Genomic DNA, 20194 nt, shown 5'->3' with positions numbered 1-20194 from the left:
ATTTGTTCAAGTTCGTTCTGTTTTATTACACTCACAAAGCTGGAAATTATATTTGGTCACAGTTAACATTTATTATAGTTTTAGAAATCACTCATTACTTAAATTTGATTTGTGTTACTGAAGTAAATTAATAAAGTATATAGATAACAAAAATACTTACTTGTGGGAATGTAGCCTTAATATTTGTTTCAGTTAATTATGAATGTCCTTACTATTGTGGCTGTGAAATCTCAAGATTTGTTAAATTACATAACAGTTCATTAATTGCATATTATATCTGTAGGTGATGGTATTTTGATTTATTACACAGCTTTCATGAAAATCCACATCTGATTTTTTCCTGGAAGTAGTTTCTGAACTATCACATCTAGTATTGGTTGAGGTTCTACAACATGGATAAAAAAATTCACAAAGTGGAACCAGGGACAGACTGGAGGGGATTTTTCTACAAATTGGAGGGAAACCCCAGGTTTTTCAGATAAATCTGAAATCTTTAAGAAATGGAGTAGGGAGGGATAAATCATATCAATTCAAAAAAACCTTTTTAATGCCTCTTTCCACCTAATCAAAGTTTTTAGGTGGCACACATAAAAACATTTGAACAATTAAAAACAACATTTTAAATAATAAAATAATTTAGTACAAGCACATAAACCAGACCCAGGGAGGAGGGCCAATAATTATTATTGTGGGTTTGCCAAATGAAACAAAAAAGCATTTTCCTGCAAGACACTGATAGAATGTGACAGACAAATTTCTCTGAAGAGAGAGTTCCAAAGATTTGATGCCATAACAAAGAAAGCCCTTTCTCAGATCACCCCTGTCTGACCTCAGATGGTAGGGGCAACTGGAGCAGGGCCGCTAAAGCCGGCTTAATATAATATAAGCAGTATCTTTAGCTTTAAGATATTAATGCATTGAGATCTTCAGAGTCTATGTTCTGAGATTCTGAGTTCTGGTGATTGTTTTGGGAGCTGCTAGATACACACAACAATATTGCTAAGCCCTCAAATGTGGGGACGGTAAGGCTGAAAAGGCAGAAAGGTAAAAGTTTGAAGTGGGAGAAAGATGGAGGGAAGGGGAGGGAAGATAGAGAAGTTGAGGGGCTGTAATAGAAAGAGGTGGGTGGGTTGGAGAAAAGAGCAGGTATGGGGCTGCAGGGTAGCGAGTATGAGGATATAGCAGTGGTGGTGAACCTAAGGCACTCCAGATGTTCACGGACTACAATTCCCATCAGCCCCTGGCCATGCTGGCAGGGGCTGATGGGAATTGTAGTCCGTGAACATCTGGGGTGCCATAGGTTCGCCACCACTGGGATATAGTGTGGAGAGGAAAATATGGGGAAAATGAGCTGCCCCACCACCACCACTGATGAGACCTTGTGGGTTTCTCATTTGAAATGCCTATAGTGCCATAAAATTGTTTTCATCACATATAGTGTGAATATTATTTTGAATCTCCTGAAGTCATGTATATATTCCGTGAACTTCTGGATCACTATTCTGTTCCTAGAATATCTAGGGTGGTTAAAACAATAAAACATAAACTGTGTGATTGTAAAAGCAAAAACAGTTTTAAAAATCACTAAAATACTATCAAGGGTTTTTTTCAATAGCATTGTAGAACAAATGATTTAAAATGGCTTTGAAAGGTCCCCACTGACAAAAATTCTGAGTGGGAGGATCAAGCCCCTTTCCACAGATCTCAAAATTCAGGTAGGTTTACACAGGTAGAGGTGATTATTTAGATACTTTAGACCAGGGGTCTTCAAACTATGGCCCTCCAGATGTTCATGGACTACAGTTCCCATCAGCCCCTGCCAGCATGGCTAAGTGGCAGGGCTGATGGGAACTGTAGTTCATGAACATCTGGAGGGCCATAGTTTGAAGACCCCTGCTTTAGACAATATTTTAAGGGTTTTGAATTAGACTGGAAGCCAGTGAAGTAGATACATCCTTGCTAACACATGCACATTATAATGGATTCCTATTAACCTTTCATATGCTTGTTTTTAATGTTACTGCAGATTAGTCTGGATGTCACAAAGACATCTGTGGCAGTGGCTTGGTATCATTTTTTATGCATCTTCTTGAATCTCAGCTGTGAACAGAGTTATGTTCAGCAGTGTTATTTAAAGTTGAATCTTAATTTGGGTGCTGTGTGATTTCCGGGCTGTATGGCCGTGTTCTAGCAGCATTCTCTCCTAGCAGAACACGGCCATACAGCCCGGAAACCACACAGCACCCAAGTGATTCCGGCCGTGAAAGCCTTCGACAATACATTGAATCTTAATTGTTTGTAAGATTTTGATTAAGGACCCCCTAAATTGTATGCGGCTGCCTTATTCACTCAGATAGTCTGTCTCAGTGCTGGCTGTGTTAAGTTCTGTCTGCTGTAACTGGCAGCAGCTCTCTTAAGTCCTGGGCAATGAGAAACTTTTCCCAATGATCTACTGCCTGAGATTCTGTAGGAGATGTTGCTGGGAGTTAAGCCTGGGAACCTCTGCAGCCAAAGCTCATGCTCTGACACTGAGCTACAGTCAGGTGTTTTTAAAAAAATCATAATCTTGTACCATCAACAATTGCAGTTTCAACATCTTAAAGTTGTTGTTTTTTAATCCACCATATCCTCCTAAGAACCTTATCAGATAGGCAGATAGGGACTAAGAGTTTCAAGTGACATAATGCTAAGTCAGGTTCCCAACTTAAAATAATTTGACTTATTTCCAACCTGAAACAAACCAGGCTTGTGACAAATCGGGACAAATCTTGAATGGTTTTGTCATTGTAGAAGAATTAAAAACAAAGCTGACATTGTTGATACCTCTGAATTTGGCTGTGTGAATTAATCAGGCATTTTCATCTTGTTATATTTTGATAGAAGTTTAATTAAAGTTTAATTAAAACGATTGTTGTGTTCTACATTTCTCTTCATTTTAAAAGTTACTGTGTAAACCTTTTTACATTTTGGTTGTACTTTAAACAGTGTAAGGCTCTGCTACCATATTGTTTTGATTTTGATTTTATTTTTATTTCCTAAGAAGAATCCTGATGTGTATATATGCCCTTGAAACTAAAAGCATAACACTGAAATAAACCCAAGGAGAGAATGAAGTACCTACTAATCTTACTGGGCCTACCCATTGAATTGTCATTCTGTTCTCATTTCCTTCATTCTCTGGAGCAGAACATTCCGCACTTATGTGTCAGTCATTGGGAATAGTTCTTTAGATATGGTCTTTGTGCTCTCCTGACCATTTGACCTGCACACCACATCAAATGTGAAATAAGAGAGAGGGATTTGTGCAAGATTAAGATATTTTGCATAACATGCAGACATAGGCTGTTACCTGAAGGAGAATTTCAAGATATAGGCGATGGAACATTGCTGATTGTCAAGATAGCATTTAGTATTTGTAAATATGAAGAATTAATCTCTGGTGATTATTTTTTAAAGGCGTGACAAGCTGTGGATTTGCATGGAGTTCTGTGGAGGCGGTTCACTGCAGGACATTTACCATGGTAAGTTGAATTGTCCATTTAATGAACAAGGTAACTTTTTTGTACATGTTACATTAAGAGGGTTCTATTGTCTCCTTCAGTAGTGGCTTGAATTTTGTGAAAAGGTGGGGTATAAAAGTTTTAATAAAAGTAACATGAGATATGGACAGTGGAAGGTTTGTTTCCAAGCAGCGTTCACCTGCTCAATGTATCAATTAATTCCTATGGCCTTTGTGAAATAGAAAGGCAAAGCTCTTGGTAATAGTTTGAAATCTTCATTTATTACAACAATGGCATTTTCCACCCTTCAGACAGGCCTGTGTAGTTTCACAGTTGCTGCTGTGACTGTTGCATGGGCAACAGGGCTTCTGTATGGCAGGTTTCCCCATAGCTCTCCTTCCCTCCTGCTACAGCAGGGACTTTTCCCCTCCCTGCTCTGCCATCAGGACTCTTTGTTTTTTTTAAAAAAAACTAATGATTGAATATCATTATAATGGTTGACATATTAGGTTTTCTGAATTCCCAGCTTTCTTTTTTTATATAAAAAGTAAGTCTTCAGCCTCTTTTGTTGTAAGGGTATACTTTTCCCTTTATATCTCCACAACCAGAAGAGCTGGAGACTTATTCTTAATGAAAGCTACAGATTCAGAGAACCTGGTACATTATAATAATGTGATGATATCCAGTTGCTGATTAGAAAAAACAGAAAGTCACACACACACAGTAGGTCAGGGGAGAAAATGACCATGGCGGGGACGATGGGAAAAATAGATGGTATGGGTGTAGAACGGGAAAATCCAAATGATTCCACCCATACAGAATCTGTCCAGTCTTTTCCAAAATTTTGCAGCAAAGTAGGTTTGGAGATGATCAGAAAAAAACCTGGGGAAACCTCAGAAGGTGTACAAATAACACCATGATGCGGGGGGAAAGCAGGAAACAAACTGCTTCCCAGCATCATCAAATCCAGGACAAATAACCTTTGTGAAAACAACCTTCCTGTCGCAATATGAGCCCTTCGTCCTTAATGATTTTTCTGATTTTTATCATCCCAAGCCCTATTGTTTGTAGAAGTTATTGATGGTGTGTGATTTAAGTGGGTAGTTTGTATAAAAGAGGGAGTATGTGACACTTCAAATAAATGCCTGTTTATACTTTTTAGTTCAATTCTTTGCTTGCATATATTAGCATTCTCCAAATAAAAACTGGGGGGGAAAGTAATCACCTACAGATGAACTTACCTTGCTTCAGCCCTTGCTCATTTGTAGGCACATTTTATAGATATTTTTAGAAGACTTGAACCCTGATCCTGTATATGCAAATCAGTCCTATAGATTAGTGGGTTTTATCAACATGGATATATGATGAGAATCCCAATTCTGTTACTTTGCTTGCTGTGTAGGGGAAATGTAATGTTTTATGTAATTTTTTACATTCACAGTTGAAGGCAAATTAAATGTGGTCTTTATGCTCCAATTCTATGTTCAAGTCAAATGTCTAGATAGTATGGCAGGCCTTGATGAAGTTACTCTAACTGCCTTTTCAGTGGCATAAACCATTTGGGGACTGTTGGCTAATTTGAAATTTCTTCATGGTAGCTTGTCCAAGCCTTGACCATGTTCTATGATGCTGTTTTTAGTGTGCTAAAGTTTGTTGTCCAGAAGTACACCAGTTACAAGGCTGGCCCCACTTCTTCTAAAACAGTGGTGGAGAGTCTATGGCACTCCAGATATTCATGGACTACAATTCCCATCAGCCCCTGCCAGCATGGCCATGCTGGCAGGGGCTGATGGGAATTGTAGTCCATGGACATCTGGAGTGCCATGGACATCTGGAGTGCTGATGGGAATTGTAGTCCATGAACATCTGGAGTTCGCCACCACTGTTCTAAAAGAGGCTACATTTACGCCATAGTTACTAAACCAGGCATTAATGGATAACCTGCCTTTCCCTGCCAAACAGTTGCTACGTGATTTGTGTTAGGCAGTATGGTCTGAAGAAATTGCCTAAGCTACAGTTCTTTCTAACTTCCGAATTTTGTTATTATTTTAGAACAGTTTATCCACTTACACAACAGTTGGTTTTAATTTCATAAGTGTTGAGGTGTGAATTTTTGACAACTGAACGACAGCTTGATTCTTCTGACGCTTTTGTTATCTCTGTGACACCTGATGAAAAGGAGCTCTTGTACAAATATGGTGTGGCGTTTCTTTCTGCCTAGTTATTCCTTTGTTTCTCTATTAAAAGCTTTGATGGATGTCCTTGTGATAGTGCCACCTGTGGAAGAGGAAGTGAGCTTATTATGTGTATATAGTTAAACAGATGTTGGCTCCTAATGCTTTCCTGTTACTGCTGAGTTTGGCTGCCAACCTTTTTTTTAAAAAAAAAGACTGAAATATTCTGCTTCTGATTCATTTCCAAGCTGTTTTTCATATCAGGCCAGCCTCAAGAATTATATTGACAATTAGCTAAAATGCAAAGGAATTCAGCATTCTATTTTTTCTGCATACCTATACAGTTCTTAGGCTATGTAAACTTCATGTCACAATTGCCAATGTTGCCATCACCTAGAATTAAGTTCAGCTCCTCTCAGTCAAATCTTATTTTGTGCCTTATAGAATGGACCTTTGTATGCAAAGACTGAATTAATTGAATTCAAGTTATAATTTGAATAAGATGGATTAAAATAATTTTAAAAATTAAATTAAATTTTTAAAAATTAAATCAGATTTTTAAAAATCAAATGCTTTTTGAGGCGAATCATTTAAATAATTTTCTATTTGAGATACATTCTAGTCAATTATAGTCCAAAGGTTACACATCATGAAATAAGGGTTAGTTTTTAATTATGTAGTATAAGGCTGTATTATTATTATTATTATTATTATTATTATTATTATTATTATTATTATTATTATTATTATTATTATTATTATTATTATTATTTATTCGATTTGATAAACCGCCCTATACCCAGAGGGCTCAGGGCGGTGTACAACAAATACAATTCAATACAACAAATCGAATAGCCCCAATTAAAATATACAAAACCTTAAAACTATTAAACTGTAGCAGCTGCAGTAGCCTTCAATAAATAATTAATAATAGAAGACGTCTGGCACCCAGCCCCAGTGATCAAACCCTGGGAGGGGCGGGGGTTGGCAGATGGTCCAATAGATAGCCAGTTCGCAGGAAAACACGAGGGGCGGGGTCAGCGGCCGCCCCCCCCCCCCCAAGCCCGGTGGAACAACACAGTTTTGCAGGCCCTGCAGAACTCTCCAAGGTCCCGCAGGGCCCTAACTGCTGGGGGAAGAGTGTTCCACCAGGCAGGGGCCAGGGCAGTGAACACCCTGACCCGTGTGGAGGCCAGCTGCATCATGGAGGGGCCGGGGACCACCAGTAGATTCGCCTCCACAGAGTTTAAATTTTTCAGTAAATGATTCCCATTAATCCATTCACAATGTCATGCTCTTCGAGCGGTGAATTTTTGTCCTCAGAGATAACATGCTTCCTCTTCACAGTAAAAATGTTATCAAATAAACATAAATTAAGAAAAAGACTTTCCCATTGGTCCTGTGCAAATCAGTGTACACAGAATCAACCCTTTACCCTTTAAGTGCTGAGTTTCAAAAATTTCAACAACTAGGAAAATTTGTTTGGAATGGAATAGAGCTGCATGAGCTAAGTGTGTGTGTGTTGGGGGGGGGGGGCTTGCAGTAAAAATGAAAGTGAAACCTTTTGAGCAGAATACTCCTCAATAATTCTGTGTTTATCATATTATTCTCTCCCTGGAGGAGTAAATCTGTATTGACAGCAGGCCATAAAAGGGATTCAGTTGGGGAATATTTTATTGAAGTTTCTATTCCTGTGGGTAAGACTGTCATTCATGCAAGATGAAGTAGACCTTGTTGAGCCTGTCAGAAACTGATGGTTCTGGGGGACTTTAATGTCCATGCTGATGTGGCCTCTTCTTCATTGGCTTTGGACCTAGTGACTTCCATGGCAGCACTGAGATTTTCTCAAACCCATCATGGGGCCCACAATTTGATCATTGTTATGGGTGTGCAATCTTTATTATGGGGTCAGATCTCTATGAGCCATGGTCAGACCATTATGCCCTGAAGGCCTGTCTGAGTTTTCTAGCCGCTCCCCGCATAGGTGGTGAGTAGATTTATGCTCACCTGCAGAAACTTATGGATCCAATTGGTTTTGAGAACGCACTGTGAGAACTGATGCTCTCCAGCGACTCATTAGATGTGCAGATAATTGGTACCACTGCCTGCCTAAAGCCATCAATGAGATCACTCCCTGACATCCTCTTTGTCCCCATTCTGAGTTACCCGCCTTGGTATGCCAGGCAGCTAAGATTGAAGAAATGGAAGCTTAGATTATTACAGTGAGACTGGCAGTATACTTGTGATAAAGCTACAAACACATCTTACTAAATGACTATGAGATCCCATGAGATGGTAGTAAAGACTGTGAAGAAAATTTATTGTGTCCTGCACTGTGTCCGCTAGCTCATGCCTGTCTCAGTTATTTAGTTAGATCTCTTACGTCTCTCTCAGGGGGCACTCAAAATGTTAGTGATTTGGTTGTTAGCTGTGAGGCTTTTGCAATCTATTTTGTGAAGTCTTGTTGTTCCTTCTCTGGAGGTTCCTTGGCCATCTTCTGGTCCTTTTATTGGACCAATTCATTCGACCCTCAGGCCAATATAGACAGGATTCTGTCTACTGTAAAGCCAACGTCTTGCCTCCTGGACCCATGCCCATCTTGGCTAATTAAGTCCATCACTAAAGGGGACATTGTCAGTTTATCCCTGTGCTTCGAAGTTTTTCCTGGAAGGTTGAAGGTTGCAGTGGTAAATTCACTTTTGAAGAAACCATCTTTAGATCCTTCTTATCTAGCCAAATACTGCCTAGTATTGAATCTTCTTTTTCCTCAGACAGTTGAGAGAGAATGGTGACAGAACAGCTTCAGACTTTCCTAGAAGACACATCAACTCTAAATCCATTTTATTCTGGTTTCTGGCCTGGCTGTGGTTCAGAGACTTTGCTGGTCATCTTCTCAGATGGTCTCCATAGATGACTGGATCATGGCAGGTCAGCACTACTGCTGTTTGATCTGGCAGCAGTGTTTGACATGGTCGATCAGTTGACCCACCACCTCGCAGATACGGTGGTGAGACATATGGGAGAGTCTTTCAGTGGCTGATCTCATTTCTCAATAATTGAAGACAAATGTTGTTGCAAGGGGCAAGGGTCTTGGCATGATGTCCTTTAGTATGTGAGTCCCTTGGGGCAATCCTCTCCCTAATGTTTTTTACTACCTATTTGTGACTCCTCGTCCAGCTAGTCTGGTGTTTTGGGCTGGGATGTAATCAATATGCAGATGACACCCAGCTATCACTGTTAATGGATGGATGCAAGGTTGCTATCCCAGATACCTTGGCCATAAGCCTGGGAGTCATGGTGAAATGGTTAATCAGAGTCATCTGAAACTGAATCCATTAAAGTCATCTGAAACTAAATCCATCAAAGATACCTTGGCTGGGTCAAGAGGCCCCAGGCAGGGGTTTCAGCTTCCAACCCTTGACAGTCCAATATACACCATCTTGCTCTATCAAAATGTTAGGTGTGAGAGTCTGGATGCCTCCCTTTCTTTGGAGGTCCTGGTCACAAATACCACCAGAATGGCTTTTAAAAAACTCTTATTTGTCACACTTGATCTAACAACAATGATTCATCCAACGGTCACCATCTACTGTAACTTGCTCTATTCAGGGCTACTTTTGAGGCTGCTCCAGAAACTACAACTGTTTAAGAATGCAGCAGTGTGGGTCCTCATGGAGACCCCATGGAGACCACATGTGTAACCGGTTCTTTTCAAACTGTACTGGCTGCAAATTGAGTATCAGGTCAGGTTCAAGATTTTGGTGCTGACCTTTAAAGCCCTAAACAGTCTGGGACCATTGTATCTGCAGGATTGCCTCTCCCAATACACCCCGCAAAAAGGAACAACTTACTGGCAGTCCCTGGCCCAAGGAGTATCTGACTGCCCTTGACCAGAGCCAGGCCTTTTTTGACCCTGCACCCCGCCTGGTAGAACTATGTGTTCAATGAGACCTGGACCCTGTGGGACTTGGCTTAGTTCCTCAGGGCCTGAAAAATGGAGATGTTCCACCAGGTCTCTCCCTGAGGGCAGCAACATTTTTATATCACTTGAACTCTCCTGCTGGATCCTACTAGAGCTCTATGGTCCCTGCTGTTGCCATGAGTATTTTAAAAATATTTTTCACCCATAGGAGGAAGTTTCTCCCGTGGATTAGTGACAATAATATAAGAGGGAATTTTACTATTAGGGAGCCACCTTCAGGTAGTTTAGGGTGTCAACTATATAATATAGACGCATATAGGTTTCATGATCATGTTTATATAATGGTACTGTTCTTAACTGTCCTGAACCTGACCTCATTTGGAAAGGGCAAGATAGAAATAAAATAAATACGATTAAGCATTCGAGAGTTGCAATAAACTTCAATCCAAATTTCAAATGACAGCCTCCAGTAGCTCATTAAAGACTAACAAGATTTTCAAGGGATATACTTTCAAGAGTCAAGGAAACCTTCATCAGGTATCTGACAAAGGGAGCTTTGACTTGAAAGTTCATACCTGAAAATCTTGCTGGTCTCTAGGGTGGTCCTGGACTCAAATCTAGCTATTCTACTGTAGGCTAACACAGTTACCCTCTCAAGTGATAGCCAGTGTGAGATAGAGGTTGCAGACTGAGACCAAGCAGAGACCAAGGTTCAGGTAACAACTTTACATAAAGCTCTGTAAGGGTTCTCAGGCCAGCTGTGTGTTTTCAACCTAATCTACCTTGCAGGGTGATTGTTATGGACAAATGGAGAGGTGTCGAAGCCTTGTACATTGCCCTGAACATGAAGGGAAGCAGGATAAAAATGCAGTAGAATAAACATGGACATGTTCTAACAGGAATAAAAAGCAGACATTGAAAACATTCTAACAGGGAAGTACAGGAAAATCAGATTCTTGTATCAGCCTGAAGGAGAGAAAACAAGGCCCCTTTCATCAAGCAGTTGAAAAGGAGAACTGGGTTAATTTCTATCTGCATCATGTGTAACCTTGTCTCTGTAACCTGTTATGAATGGTAAAATAAATAAGAATCGCTCCCTAAAAAGCACAAATGCTTCCAGTTCAGATGGTTTTTTTAAAGGTGAGTAGGGAGACAGTGAGTTTCACCGTTCATCAGATCCAACACTTGGACATGCAGTGAATAGAATAAAAGTGGAATGTCAGTCCTTCGAATCTTCTTTGAGTCTTGGGTTGCGTTCTTAATTTTGGGGCTTGCTTTGCTTCCTAATAAAATTTAAGAGGGCACTTATCCTCTGGTAACTTCTATTTCAAGGCCTGAGATGTTAATTGCCCATATCTGGGGTGAGTTATCATGAAATCTGAATAAGGTGTTAAAGCTTCTAATTCTCTTTTGGGGGTGATGGCATTGTTTCTTCTAGTGACTGGCCCTCTTTCAGAACAGCAGATTGCCTACGTTAGCAGAGAAACACTACAGGTAAATCAATTTCTTCTATTAACAGCCTTTTGAGGTAGAATAATCTGGAGGAAAATAAGATACCAGGTGTTTGTCCTTTATAATGATGTATGCCAAGTTATGTGCAAATTGTAGGCAATTGTTAATGTTGATCTGTTACAGTATTTCCTATGCCTAAAAATATTTTTCATATGATTCTTAGTTAGCATTTTTAAAAAACCCAATGCTTCAGCTTATGCATTTGTCCATATATGTGTGCGTGTGTTTTGGCTTAGGGCGCTTCAAAGAGATATGCCTGTCTTAACTGAAGCTTTGCCTTTGATTCTCAGGCACAAGGTGAGCTGCTCTGGTCATAGATTCTGCCTACTTCTGAGTATTTTTATTACACAGCCAGTATATAATAAGGCAAAAAGTTTGACACCCAAATCCCTAACATGTTTATCTGGAAGGAGCAGTGCTTATTTTTACATCAGGACACTTAGAATGGCAGACTTCGTTGCAGCTTTATATTGCTGTGATGCTTAACGCTGTACTGAATGTGTCCAGTTTTTATGTGTTTGCTTCAGAGGAGGGAACAAGCTTTCCTCTCTCTTGCTTGTATGACTCCTGCTTTACCCCTTTCTCCTTCTGTCACCACTTCAAGCATGGATTGATTCTGCAGTGATATTGATGGAAATAATTAAGACACAAATGTTTAACTTTGTTTCTTCCATCTGGTGTGATGCTTTCTAGACCATAACCCCCCAACCCCAAACACAAACATTCTGTCTTCTTTAATTACAACACCCTTTTTTCCGCTATAGGGATTATATTATCTTCATAGTAAAGGAAAAATGCACAGAGACATAAAGGTAGGATTTTTCTTTGTTTTTTCCCTTGAATAATAAAATTTCCAGTTATTCAAAATGTCAATTTTTGTAAACTGAACTAGAAAAACTTTCTTGTATTTTGATGGAGTTCTTTTTTACTGGGATAACCTGTAAGCAGACTTACTGGGATATTTTAATGGAGATCTTTTTACTGGGATAACCCTGGGATAATCTCAAACTGGTTTTATGAAAAGAACTACCTTAAAAGATATACTAAGGAGAAACATTGTTTCTTTTTTTTGTTTGAAGCATTACTTAAGCTTAAATTATGTTATATAAAGGGTTTCTGTAAGTATATTCTGTAAATATTGCACATTAGTAGATAAAACAAAGATGTTATTTAGCAGGGGAAGACATTTTTTGATCCTGGGGATCCCCAGAAAAAGTATGGAGGCAAAGCTGGAGGGCTGCAGCAGGAGGCAGACATGGGCAAAATTCGTTCCCCCAGCAGAAATTGTCCACTGGATCCAGCCCATTGTCCACTGGATCCAGCCCATAACATAAGATCTGATGAGTGGATGGCACTTTTCCCCTTATGTAAGGGGACCAGTTGCATTTCTCCACCCAGCTGCAACTTCCTGTGTCCCATCCCAGAGAATTTACTAATCCTTCAGAGCAACTTTTCTGGGAACTCAAGAGCTACAGCAGGAACGATCAAACAAAAAGCTCAGTTGCATAAGTGGAAATTACTGGCAGTTCCCTGGATCCCACCGTTTGTTGTCTGAAAGCGTGACCTAAATATGATACCATTGGCATACTCCTAGAGTTTGGGATACTGGCACAAAAATTTGTATCTTGGCCACAGCTTCTTCCATATCTTGCTGAGAGAATTAGGTTAGTCTGACCTAATTAGGTTAGTTTACTGTTTTTGCTGAGAGCCTGGTGTTAGTTTTAAACATCTTCCGTTAGAAAATCTGCTAATTAATTTGATCGCTCATATAACTTTCTGCAGATGAAATAGTTTTGAAACAATGGTGATGTTCTCAAACTTGCCACGCATTCTCATCATTGACCTTGTTCTATAATGAATTATTCGCTGATTTCATACCATTTATCAAATTTGTAGATACTTGTTTTGGTTCCTTAGGAGTTGTTCTGTTGGCACATCAGCAGATCCTCAGTGGAACTGCTTTTCTATCTGTGAAGATGGAGAGCAAAGTTTCTGCCAGTTCCCCCTTCTGCTGGGTGGGGGTGGGGAAGGTACAGTTGGAGGGGAGAGGCAGGAAAGTTCCTCTATCATGACAGTTTGTGCTCCTTAGGAGCCAAGTCTTTGTAAGCAATTGCATCACCTGATGCAATGCAGCAGTATTGGGTTTTTTTGTTCATTTCTTTTTAAAATAATCCCTGCATTGGACTTACATTTTCTAATGTGCTTGAGTTTGGGGATCGGGCGGTATAAAAATCGAAGAAATAAATAAATAATAAATAACTAATAATAAATAACTAATAATAAATAACTAAGGCCAGTGTAGACATAGGGCTGGATCCAGACTAAGTTTTCCAAGGGCACAATGGAACCCAGCCACTACCCTTTATATTTTACTGATCTCCAACTCCTTAATCATCAGGAAGCCCCATTCAAGCTCAAAGGGAGGATACTGTGCCAATATGGCTCTGCCCTGTCGCCTTCAATAGGGCTTTCTGGTGGCTCAGGGAGCAGGGAAAAGCCCTGAAACACCTATCCCCGCTGCTGAAAAGCCCCCGGGAGTAAAGGACTTAACATCACTAAAAGAGCACTGCACTCCCAGCCCTCAACCTCGGGTGGGAACTGACTAACATTGGCTCTGCCTCAGGAATGCCCTTGCCCATCCCCCATATTGGCGTCAGAGCGGGAAACCAATGCAACCCCACCGCAGCTTGGGCTTCCAGGTTCTGTGGTGGTGGGGCTGCAGGCAGGCAGCCACTGGCATGTCTGCCCCCTCTGCTGGGATAAGTCCCCCAGGGAAGGCAAATATGCTGGCACAAGGCTGCACCGCTCCTCTAAGCCCTTTTACCTGCCCCCTTTGGGTTGGGCTGTTAGTTGCTCTGTTCTGTATTTTTCCATCTTTTTGAGATATGGTGACTTGGACTGCACACAGTAATTCCAAATCAGGCTGCACCATAGATCTATTTAGCGGCATTAGAATATCAGCTGTTTTATGTTCAAACCTTTACCTAATAATCTCGCAACACATAATTTGCCTTTTTATTGCTGTGGCACACGGGGTTGACACTTCTGTCGGTTTCTTGTTAGCCAGGGGAAAACCCACATTAAGAGGGAAACTGGTTAGCCTCAGGTATGATCAACGTTTCTGCCAATGTTACTTTTAATTATAGTTTGCATTAGTGTTGCCAGTGGTGGGATTTACACCTGGAGCGGAGGGATTGCATGAGCTCTGCTTGCAGCCAGGTCTGGATCTTTCAGTTGGGAAGAAGCGATTACGTTGCTTTATTAAAAAAATTTTGAAAGCCTATGTATTGGATAGGAAATTGTTTCATGGAAAGCTGAATCTTGTATATGAAGTATATTGTGAGAAGAAATCACTAAATGTGTTTTTAAACACTTCCAGTGAAACAGTATTTATGTGCACGCAGGGAGGGTCTCGTGCACGGCATAGTTTCACACAGGTATGCTGTGTTGTTTTACATGAGTAATTTTTTTTGTGTTACCACATTTTTGTTTCAGAAGTGCATTTTGTAAAGGTAGATACTTTCGTTAGATAGTCTCTTTCTGGAATTTCAGGATTACCACTATGCTGTGATCCTCAGCTTTGATCCAGTGGAGAGTTGCCATGGTTGGGAGGATTTTCACCAGTTGAAACTGATTTTCTTGCTTTTGCCCTTTCAAGCAGCATTGGGGAATGTTTTTGGCTACCGTGTGTGGGGAGAGGCAAGAAAGTTGCACTCTATGGGCAGAAATTCTTCTGTTTGTGGAAACTCTCTGGTGGAGCTAAGCCAAACCAAAGTAATTGAAGTAGGAGGTTAGGGTTTCATCTGTTTCTATTTGTATAATTGTGACATTGGCAATATACTTACATTCCATTCCTATTTTTAAAAAAATATTTGAAGAATGTGTTTGTATAGTTCATTAGTTTTAATAGTTGAAAGAACATTAAATCTAAAAGTCGTATGTTGTGATTTTTTTCCTCAAGGGAGCAAATATTCTTTTAACTGATAATGGCCATGTGAAATTAGGTAAGCATCTTCTTATCACCTTTTTATATTTATAGATTGTTCATTTGCGGTTGTTTACAATTCAGGATTGATGTTTGTATTAACACTCTGCTTAGCAGCCAAGGATGGTGCATCCACTAGCATAAGGCATGGCCTACCAATGTAAAAGGCTCCATTGGTGGAAATCACCTTGTATTAATGAAATGTGCTGTTCTGGATAAGGGTAGTGGTAGCTTGCAAACCATTTGCAGAATCTTACCTGTGTACTGTTCAGAGAAGTCTGAAGTTCTTACTACAGGAATTTTCTCAGAGGGAAGCTGTTCTTCAGTTTAAAAAAAGATGTCCTGTACTCTTCTGCTACGAAACAGCTCAAATGAATGTGTGCAACATAAACAATGTCCAACAAAAGAATATGTCACACAGTGGCGTAGGCTATGCAAATTTAAAGGACCGTATCTATATTATGTCACATATAGTATACAACAGGGGTAGGGAACCTGCGGCTCGAGAGCCGCATGCGGCTCTTCTGCCCTTGCACTGTGGCTCCATGAGCCGAGCCGCTGGCCCCATCCTTGCCCGCCCTGCAGGCAGCAGGGCGGGCGCACCAACTGCCCATGGTAGACTGGGCCACGCCACGGGCTTCCCCTCTCGCCTGCCCCGTTGGAGCGGGGTGGGCGCTTTCCCGGCGGCCGGCGAGGCCGAGCCACTGGCTTCATCCTTGCCCACCCTGCAGGCAGCAGGGCGGGCGCATCCTTGCGCTTCTCAGAATGAGCGGAGTAAAAGGTAAAAAAAAAACCCCTATATATATAATGTTATCTTTATCTTAAATGTCAAAAATTATTTGCGGCTCCAAGTGTTTTCTTTTCCCATGGAAAATGGGTCCAAATGGCTCTTTGAGTGTTAAAGGTTCCCTACCCCTGGTATACAATCTCGTGTGATCACCAATTCTATAATTGTAACATGTAAATATGACAAAATTATTTTAATGTTCAGAATATTTTAAGTCAAGAAGGATGTAATTCAACTCTGTGGAGAGAAAAACCCTTATATTATGGCTTAAGGAATGTAACAATATTATTATTTCTTATGAAGAAGAAAAAAGTGAGAAGTTGGAAACACATTACATACGTTGAAAATTGCTGAATATCACTTGGACTTTGGATATCTATTACTAGTGGATTATTGATTGTTCATTTTCTGTTACCTTTGAAGACTGATATTTGACACAGGAATAAGCACGTGAATGGAATTATGTAGGCAAGATGCCACCTTATGAATGAAATGGGATGGAAGTTCTAAGTTGACTAATTCTGAACTTTATAATATTCTGAACTTTAAAATAATTTTGTCATATTTATATGTTACAATTATAGAATTGGTGATCACACGAGATTGTGTACTATATGTGATATAATATAGATATGTTCCTTTAACTCACAGGTGTCAAACTCACGGTCCTCCAGATGTTATGGACTACAATTCTCATCATCCCCTGTCAGCATAAGCAATCGGCTCTAGAGGGCAGTGAGTTTGACACCTAGCTGTCAGGAGTACTGTGCTGAATAGTAGAAGGTTCTGCTTATATGCACATTTTTAATTCATATGTGTTTTTAGCCACTTTGAATTGTGACCAGCATTTAATTTTAAGTTTCATGAAGTATTTGGCTACCGCAGGACACAACTGAAAGTAGAAATGGAGCAGGTGGTAAAACATCCCACTGAAATTGAAGAGACTGTGAAGGCAATAGGCATTCTGAGGAAATTACTTTCTGTGTTTCTTCTTTGCAAATGTAATTGTCTAAGGATGAAATGAATAGGGCAAAATACTTAACTAATACCATTAAGACTTTTCACAGCTGCGTAGCCTGGAGAACCCACAACAGCCGGTTTTTAAAATGTGTTTATTATAGTTCATTATGGTTTTAACTATACAAAATTGTAACTGTCCCATTCATTATCATAAGTGGTTAAACAGCTCATTCATTGTCTTCACTCTTTTGTAGCTGATTTTGGAGTAGCAGCACAAATAACAGCTACCATTGCCAAAAGGAAATCTTTCATTGGAACTCCATATTGGTAACTTTTTAAATTTATTCATTAATGAAGTTAAAAAAGAAAGCTGATCCCTCAGTTGATGCGGATAAAGAAATCTTGCAGGCACTGAAGAACTTTTGTAGGGGGATGTGCTGCATTGGGATGACAGAATCTAAAATGGTCCTATTTTTCCTTTTTGCTCCTTCACACTTCAAGGGTTTAAGTGGGAGGATTCAAGATGAACTGTGCCTCAATTTGTACATTGATTCTTGGCCTAGATCTCATCAGATTTAAGCTAAGTAGGGTTTACTCTGGCAAGCAGTAGGATGCCCTCCAAGGAATAGCGGAATTGTGACACTCGTGCAGGCAGTGGCAAACCATCTCGTAACGTCTCTTGCCTTGAAAACCTGTAAAATACAAAAATGCTTGGGATGAATATTGCCAGTTTCCCCTCTTCATCCATTCTGGTTTATTGTATGTTCAATAGCTCTTCATGTCTGCACATTAGACTGCTATTAAAGGTAGATCTACTATTGCTGGTTGAGAAGTCGGCAGCTGTAAACCAAGTGAGAAGAAGCTCTAAATGAGCATTGTGATATGTAACCCTACAGTGTTCCTAGCTGTTGAACATGCTTAATTAAAAATACAATGAACAACACAGAATTAAAACTAACATTTCTTGAAAGGTTTTGGACAGCATGTTTTTTAGAGTATAGGAATTAGACAGTAATATACATTTTTCCCAACCATGTTCTCATGTTTTTAGGATGGCCCCTGAAGTTGCTGCAGTGGAAAGGAAAGGTGGATATAATCAGCTTTGTGATCTTTGGGCTGTTGGAATAACTGCTATAGAACTAGCAGAACTTCAGCCTCCTATGTTTGACTTGCATCCAATGAGGTTGGTAATTTATGTAAGGCTGCAAAGCTTAGGCAGTGTTTAAAGCAAATTATCACAGATCATAACGTTCCACTTTTCTTAATGAGAACATATCAGCCCTGGGCCTCATAACCCCACCACAGATCTCTGGTTTCAGAGATTTGCTTGGGGCCCAACTGTGATCCACGTTGACAGCTGTCCATGGGTGAGAAATAGAGGGGAAAGAGAGACTGGCTTAATTAGAGGATTGTCTGTTTTAAAGTTGGCTAATCTAAATATCTGTAACTATTCACTGATTTGGAAATTTGGGGGCCTCATCCTCTTATTTTTCCCAGAAAGTTGATCAGAGGTATTAAAGACATCAAAATATGTTAGCAGTTGTGTGCTCAGAAACCAGTCACTGGTCCTTCAAGGAGAGAGGAATATGTAGCACCTTTTTTTTTCTTTTTCTGTAGGTCCAAATTCAGCAGAGAATCAATCCTCTCACCATTGGTCTGAGTCAAGGCAGCATTTATTTATTTATTTATGAGATTTCTGTGCTATCTCTTCAAAGTCTTGCTCTGAGGTGACTTGCAATTAAAAAGAAAAGTTAATATAAAAACAAGTCAGTTAAACAAGCCCAGGGACATAAATAGCACAAAATGATCCATTAAGCATTATCAAACCAGGAGCAGACCACAAAACAGCTGGAAAGAGAAAGCCTCTAATTAAAAGCCTGGTTAAAAAGATGTTTTGGCCAGATGCCTAGCATACGCTGAACTAGGCACCAGGCAAACATCAGAGAGGTGAGAATTCCACCAGCAAGGTGCTGCCATATAAACTGTCTGGTCTTTAGTCATTCTTTGATAAATGCACTACTTAGGCTTAATAGTTTGGGGGGGGGGGTTATATCATTTTTGCTGATGCTGCACTATTTTTTTAAAAAGATCACTGTTACTCAGGTGGAAGCTTACAAAAAATTAATAGATCCATTAAAGAATTGGAAAAAGCTGTATGATAATTCAGTTTGATTACTTTAGCATTCTAGTAAATAAATAACTAGAAATTTATAAATGTATCAGCCCACCCTTACCATTGTAATGTCTAAAAAGTGGGGGGAAAGTGATTTTCCAAACCTTTAAATTTTCATATTGATCAATATACATGTTTTTCCTGCTCTGACTACTAAACAATCCATTGTCCAGCAGTTTTTGAGCTTTCCTACTGAAGATTAAAACATTACTGCTTTCATATTTTTATAGTTCTTAAACTACAAGTCACTACTGTTCTTGATTTTCAGAGCACTCTTCTTAATGACAAAAAGCAACTTTCAGCCTCCCAAGCTAAAGGACAAAATGAAATGGTAAATACCTTGGCAAGTCAGTTGCAAAATATTCATTGTGTTCACTGAACACTTTAAAAATAATTTGTAATTTCATTTTAAAGGTCAAATAGTTTCCATCATTTTGTGAAAATGGCACTTACAAAGAATCCTAAAAAAAGACCTACAGCTGAAAAATTATTACAGGTATGACTCCTTTATCACTTTTGTATAACTCCAACTATTTTAATTTTAATCCATATGCCTGTTTTTTAATTGGTGAGATCCTCCCAAAGGATATTTGGTTAGCTGCAGGTGAGGCCCAGTTCCTGTTGCAGTTGCAAGTGCCTAGGCACAGTGGGATAGTTGGGGGGTGAGGAAGTTGGGGGCAAGGCCTGTGATGTAGTTGGGGGCAAGGCTGGGGATGATCTGTCATTTCTACATCAGTTCCAGGAGCAACCCAGACAATGGATGGTAACTCCAGGAATTGCCAGAAACTCTATGGTGAAACCATACTATTTCCAACTATTTCTGTAACTATCCATTGACACTTCGAGGGCTGTATCTGGATGTACATTCTAGCACACAAGACACTGGCGGGTTCAAAAATGTTTCCTCTGCCACCATGCAGAGCAATGAGAGTGATCCGTAGGAGGCCTCCCACCATAACTAGAGACCTATAACCCTACGTTTTTTTGAGGCTGCTTGATATGTTTGATTTGTTCAGGTGAGTCACTGTTACTATGGTGTGGAGGCCAATAGAACATTCCTTATTTTCCATATTCATTTTGCTCCCCCGTGTTCCTTCCTCATAAAGATCCAGTAGCTGGGTGATGATCTGTTCCTTCCAGTTCCTTTAGTCTACCTTTCTGGGATGAGGTGAAAGGGGAAG

The 20194-nt window shown here is 39.9% G+C and overlaps 1 protein-coding gene across 10 annotated transcripts in view; it reads left to right on the top strand.

The window, feature by feature from the left end:
• Positions 1-20194, top strand: part of MAP4K3 (mitogen-activated protein kinase kinase kinase kinase 3) — an 84456-nt gene that overhangs the window by 10792 nt on the left and 53470 nt on the right. For all 10 annotated transcript variants that reach the window (XM_048481934.1, XM_048481900.1, XM_048481943.1 and 7 more), the window contains exons 4-11: positions 3457-3521; positions 11035-11090; positions 11873-11920; positions 15070-15112; positions 17095-17167; positions 17892-18023; positions 19282-19344; positions 19428-19509. In XM_048481934.1, coding sequence (XP_048337891.1) covers positions 3457-3521; positions 11035-11090; positions 11873-11920; positions 15070-15112; positions 17095-17167; positions 17892-18023; positions 19282-19344; positions 19428-19509 — 562 coding nt within the window. The remainder of the gene's footprint in view (positions 1-3456; positions 3522-11034; positions 11091-11872; positions 11921-15069; positions 15113-17094; positions 17168-17891; positions 18024-19281; positions 19345-19427; positions 19510-20194) is intronic.

The sequence above is a fragment of the Sphaerodactylus townsendi genome, linkage group LG01 (assembly GCF_021028975.2).
Source record: "Sphaerodactylus townsendi isolate TG3544 linkage group LG01, MPM_Stown_v2.3, whole genome shotgun sequence".
Lineage (NCBI taxonomy): Eukaryota > Metazoa > Chordata > Lepidosauria > Squamata > Sphaerodactylidae > Sphaerodactylus > Sphaerodactylus townsendi.
This window is presented reverse-complemented; position numbering and strand designations above follow the sequence as displayed.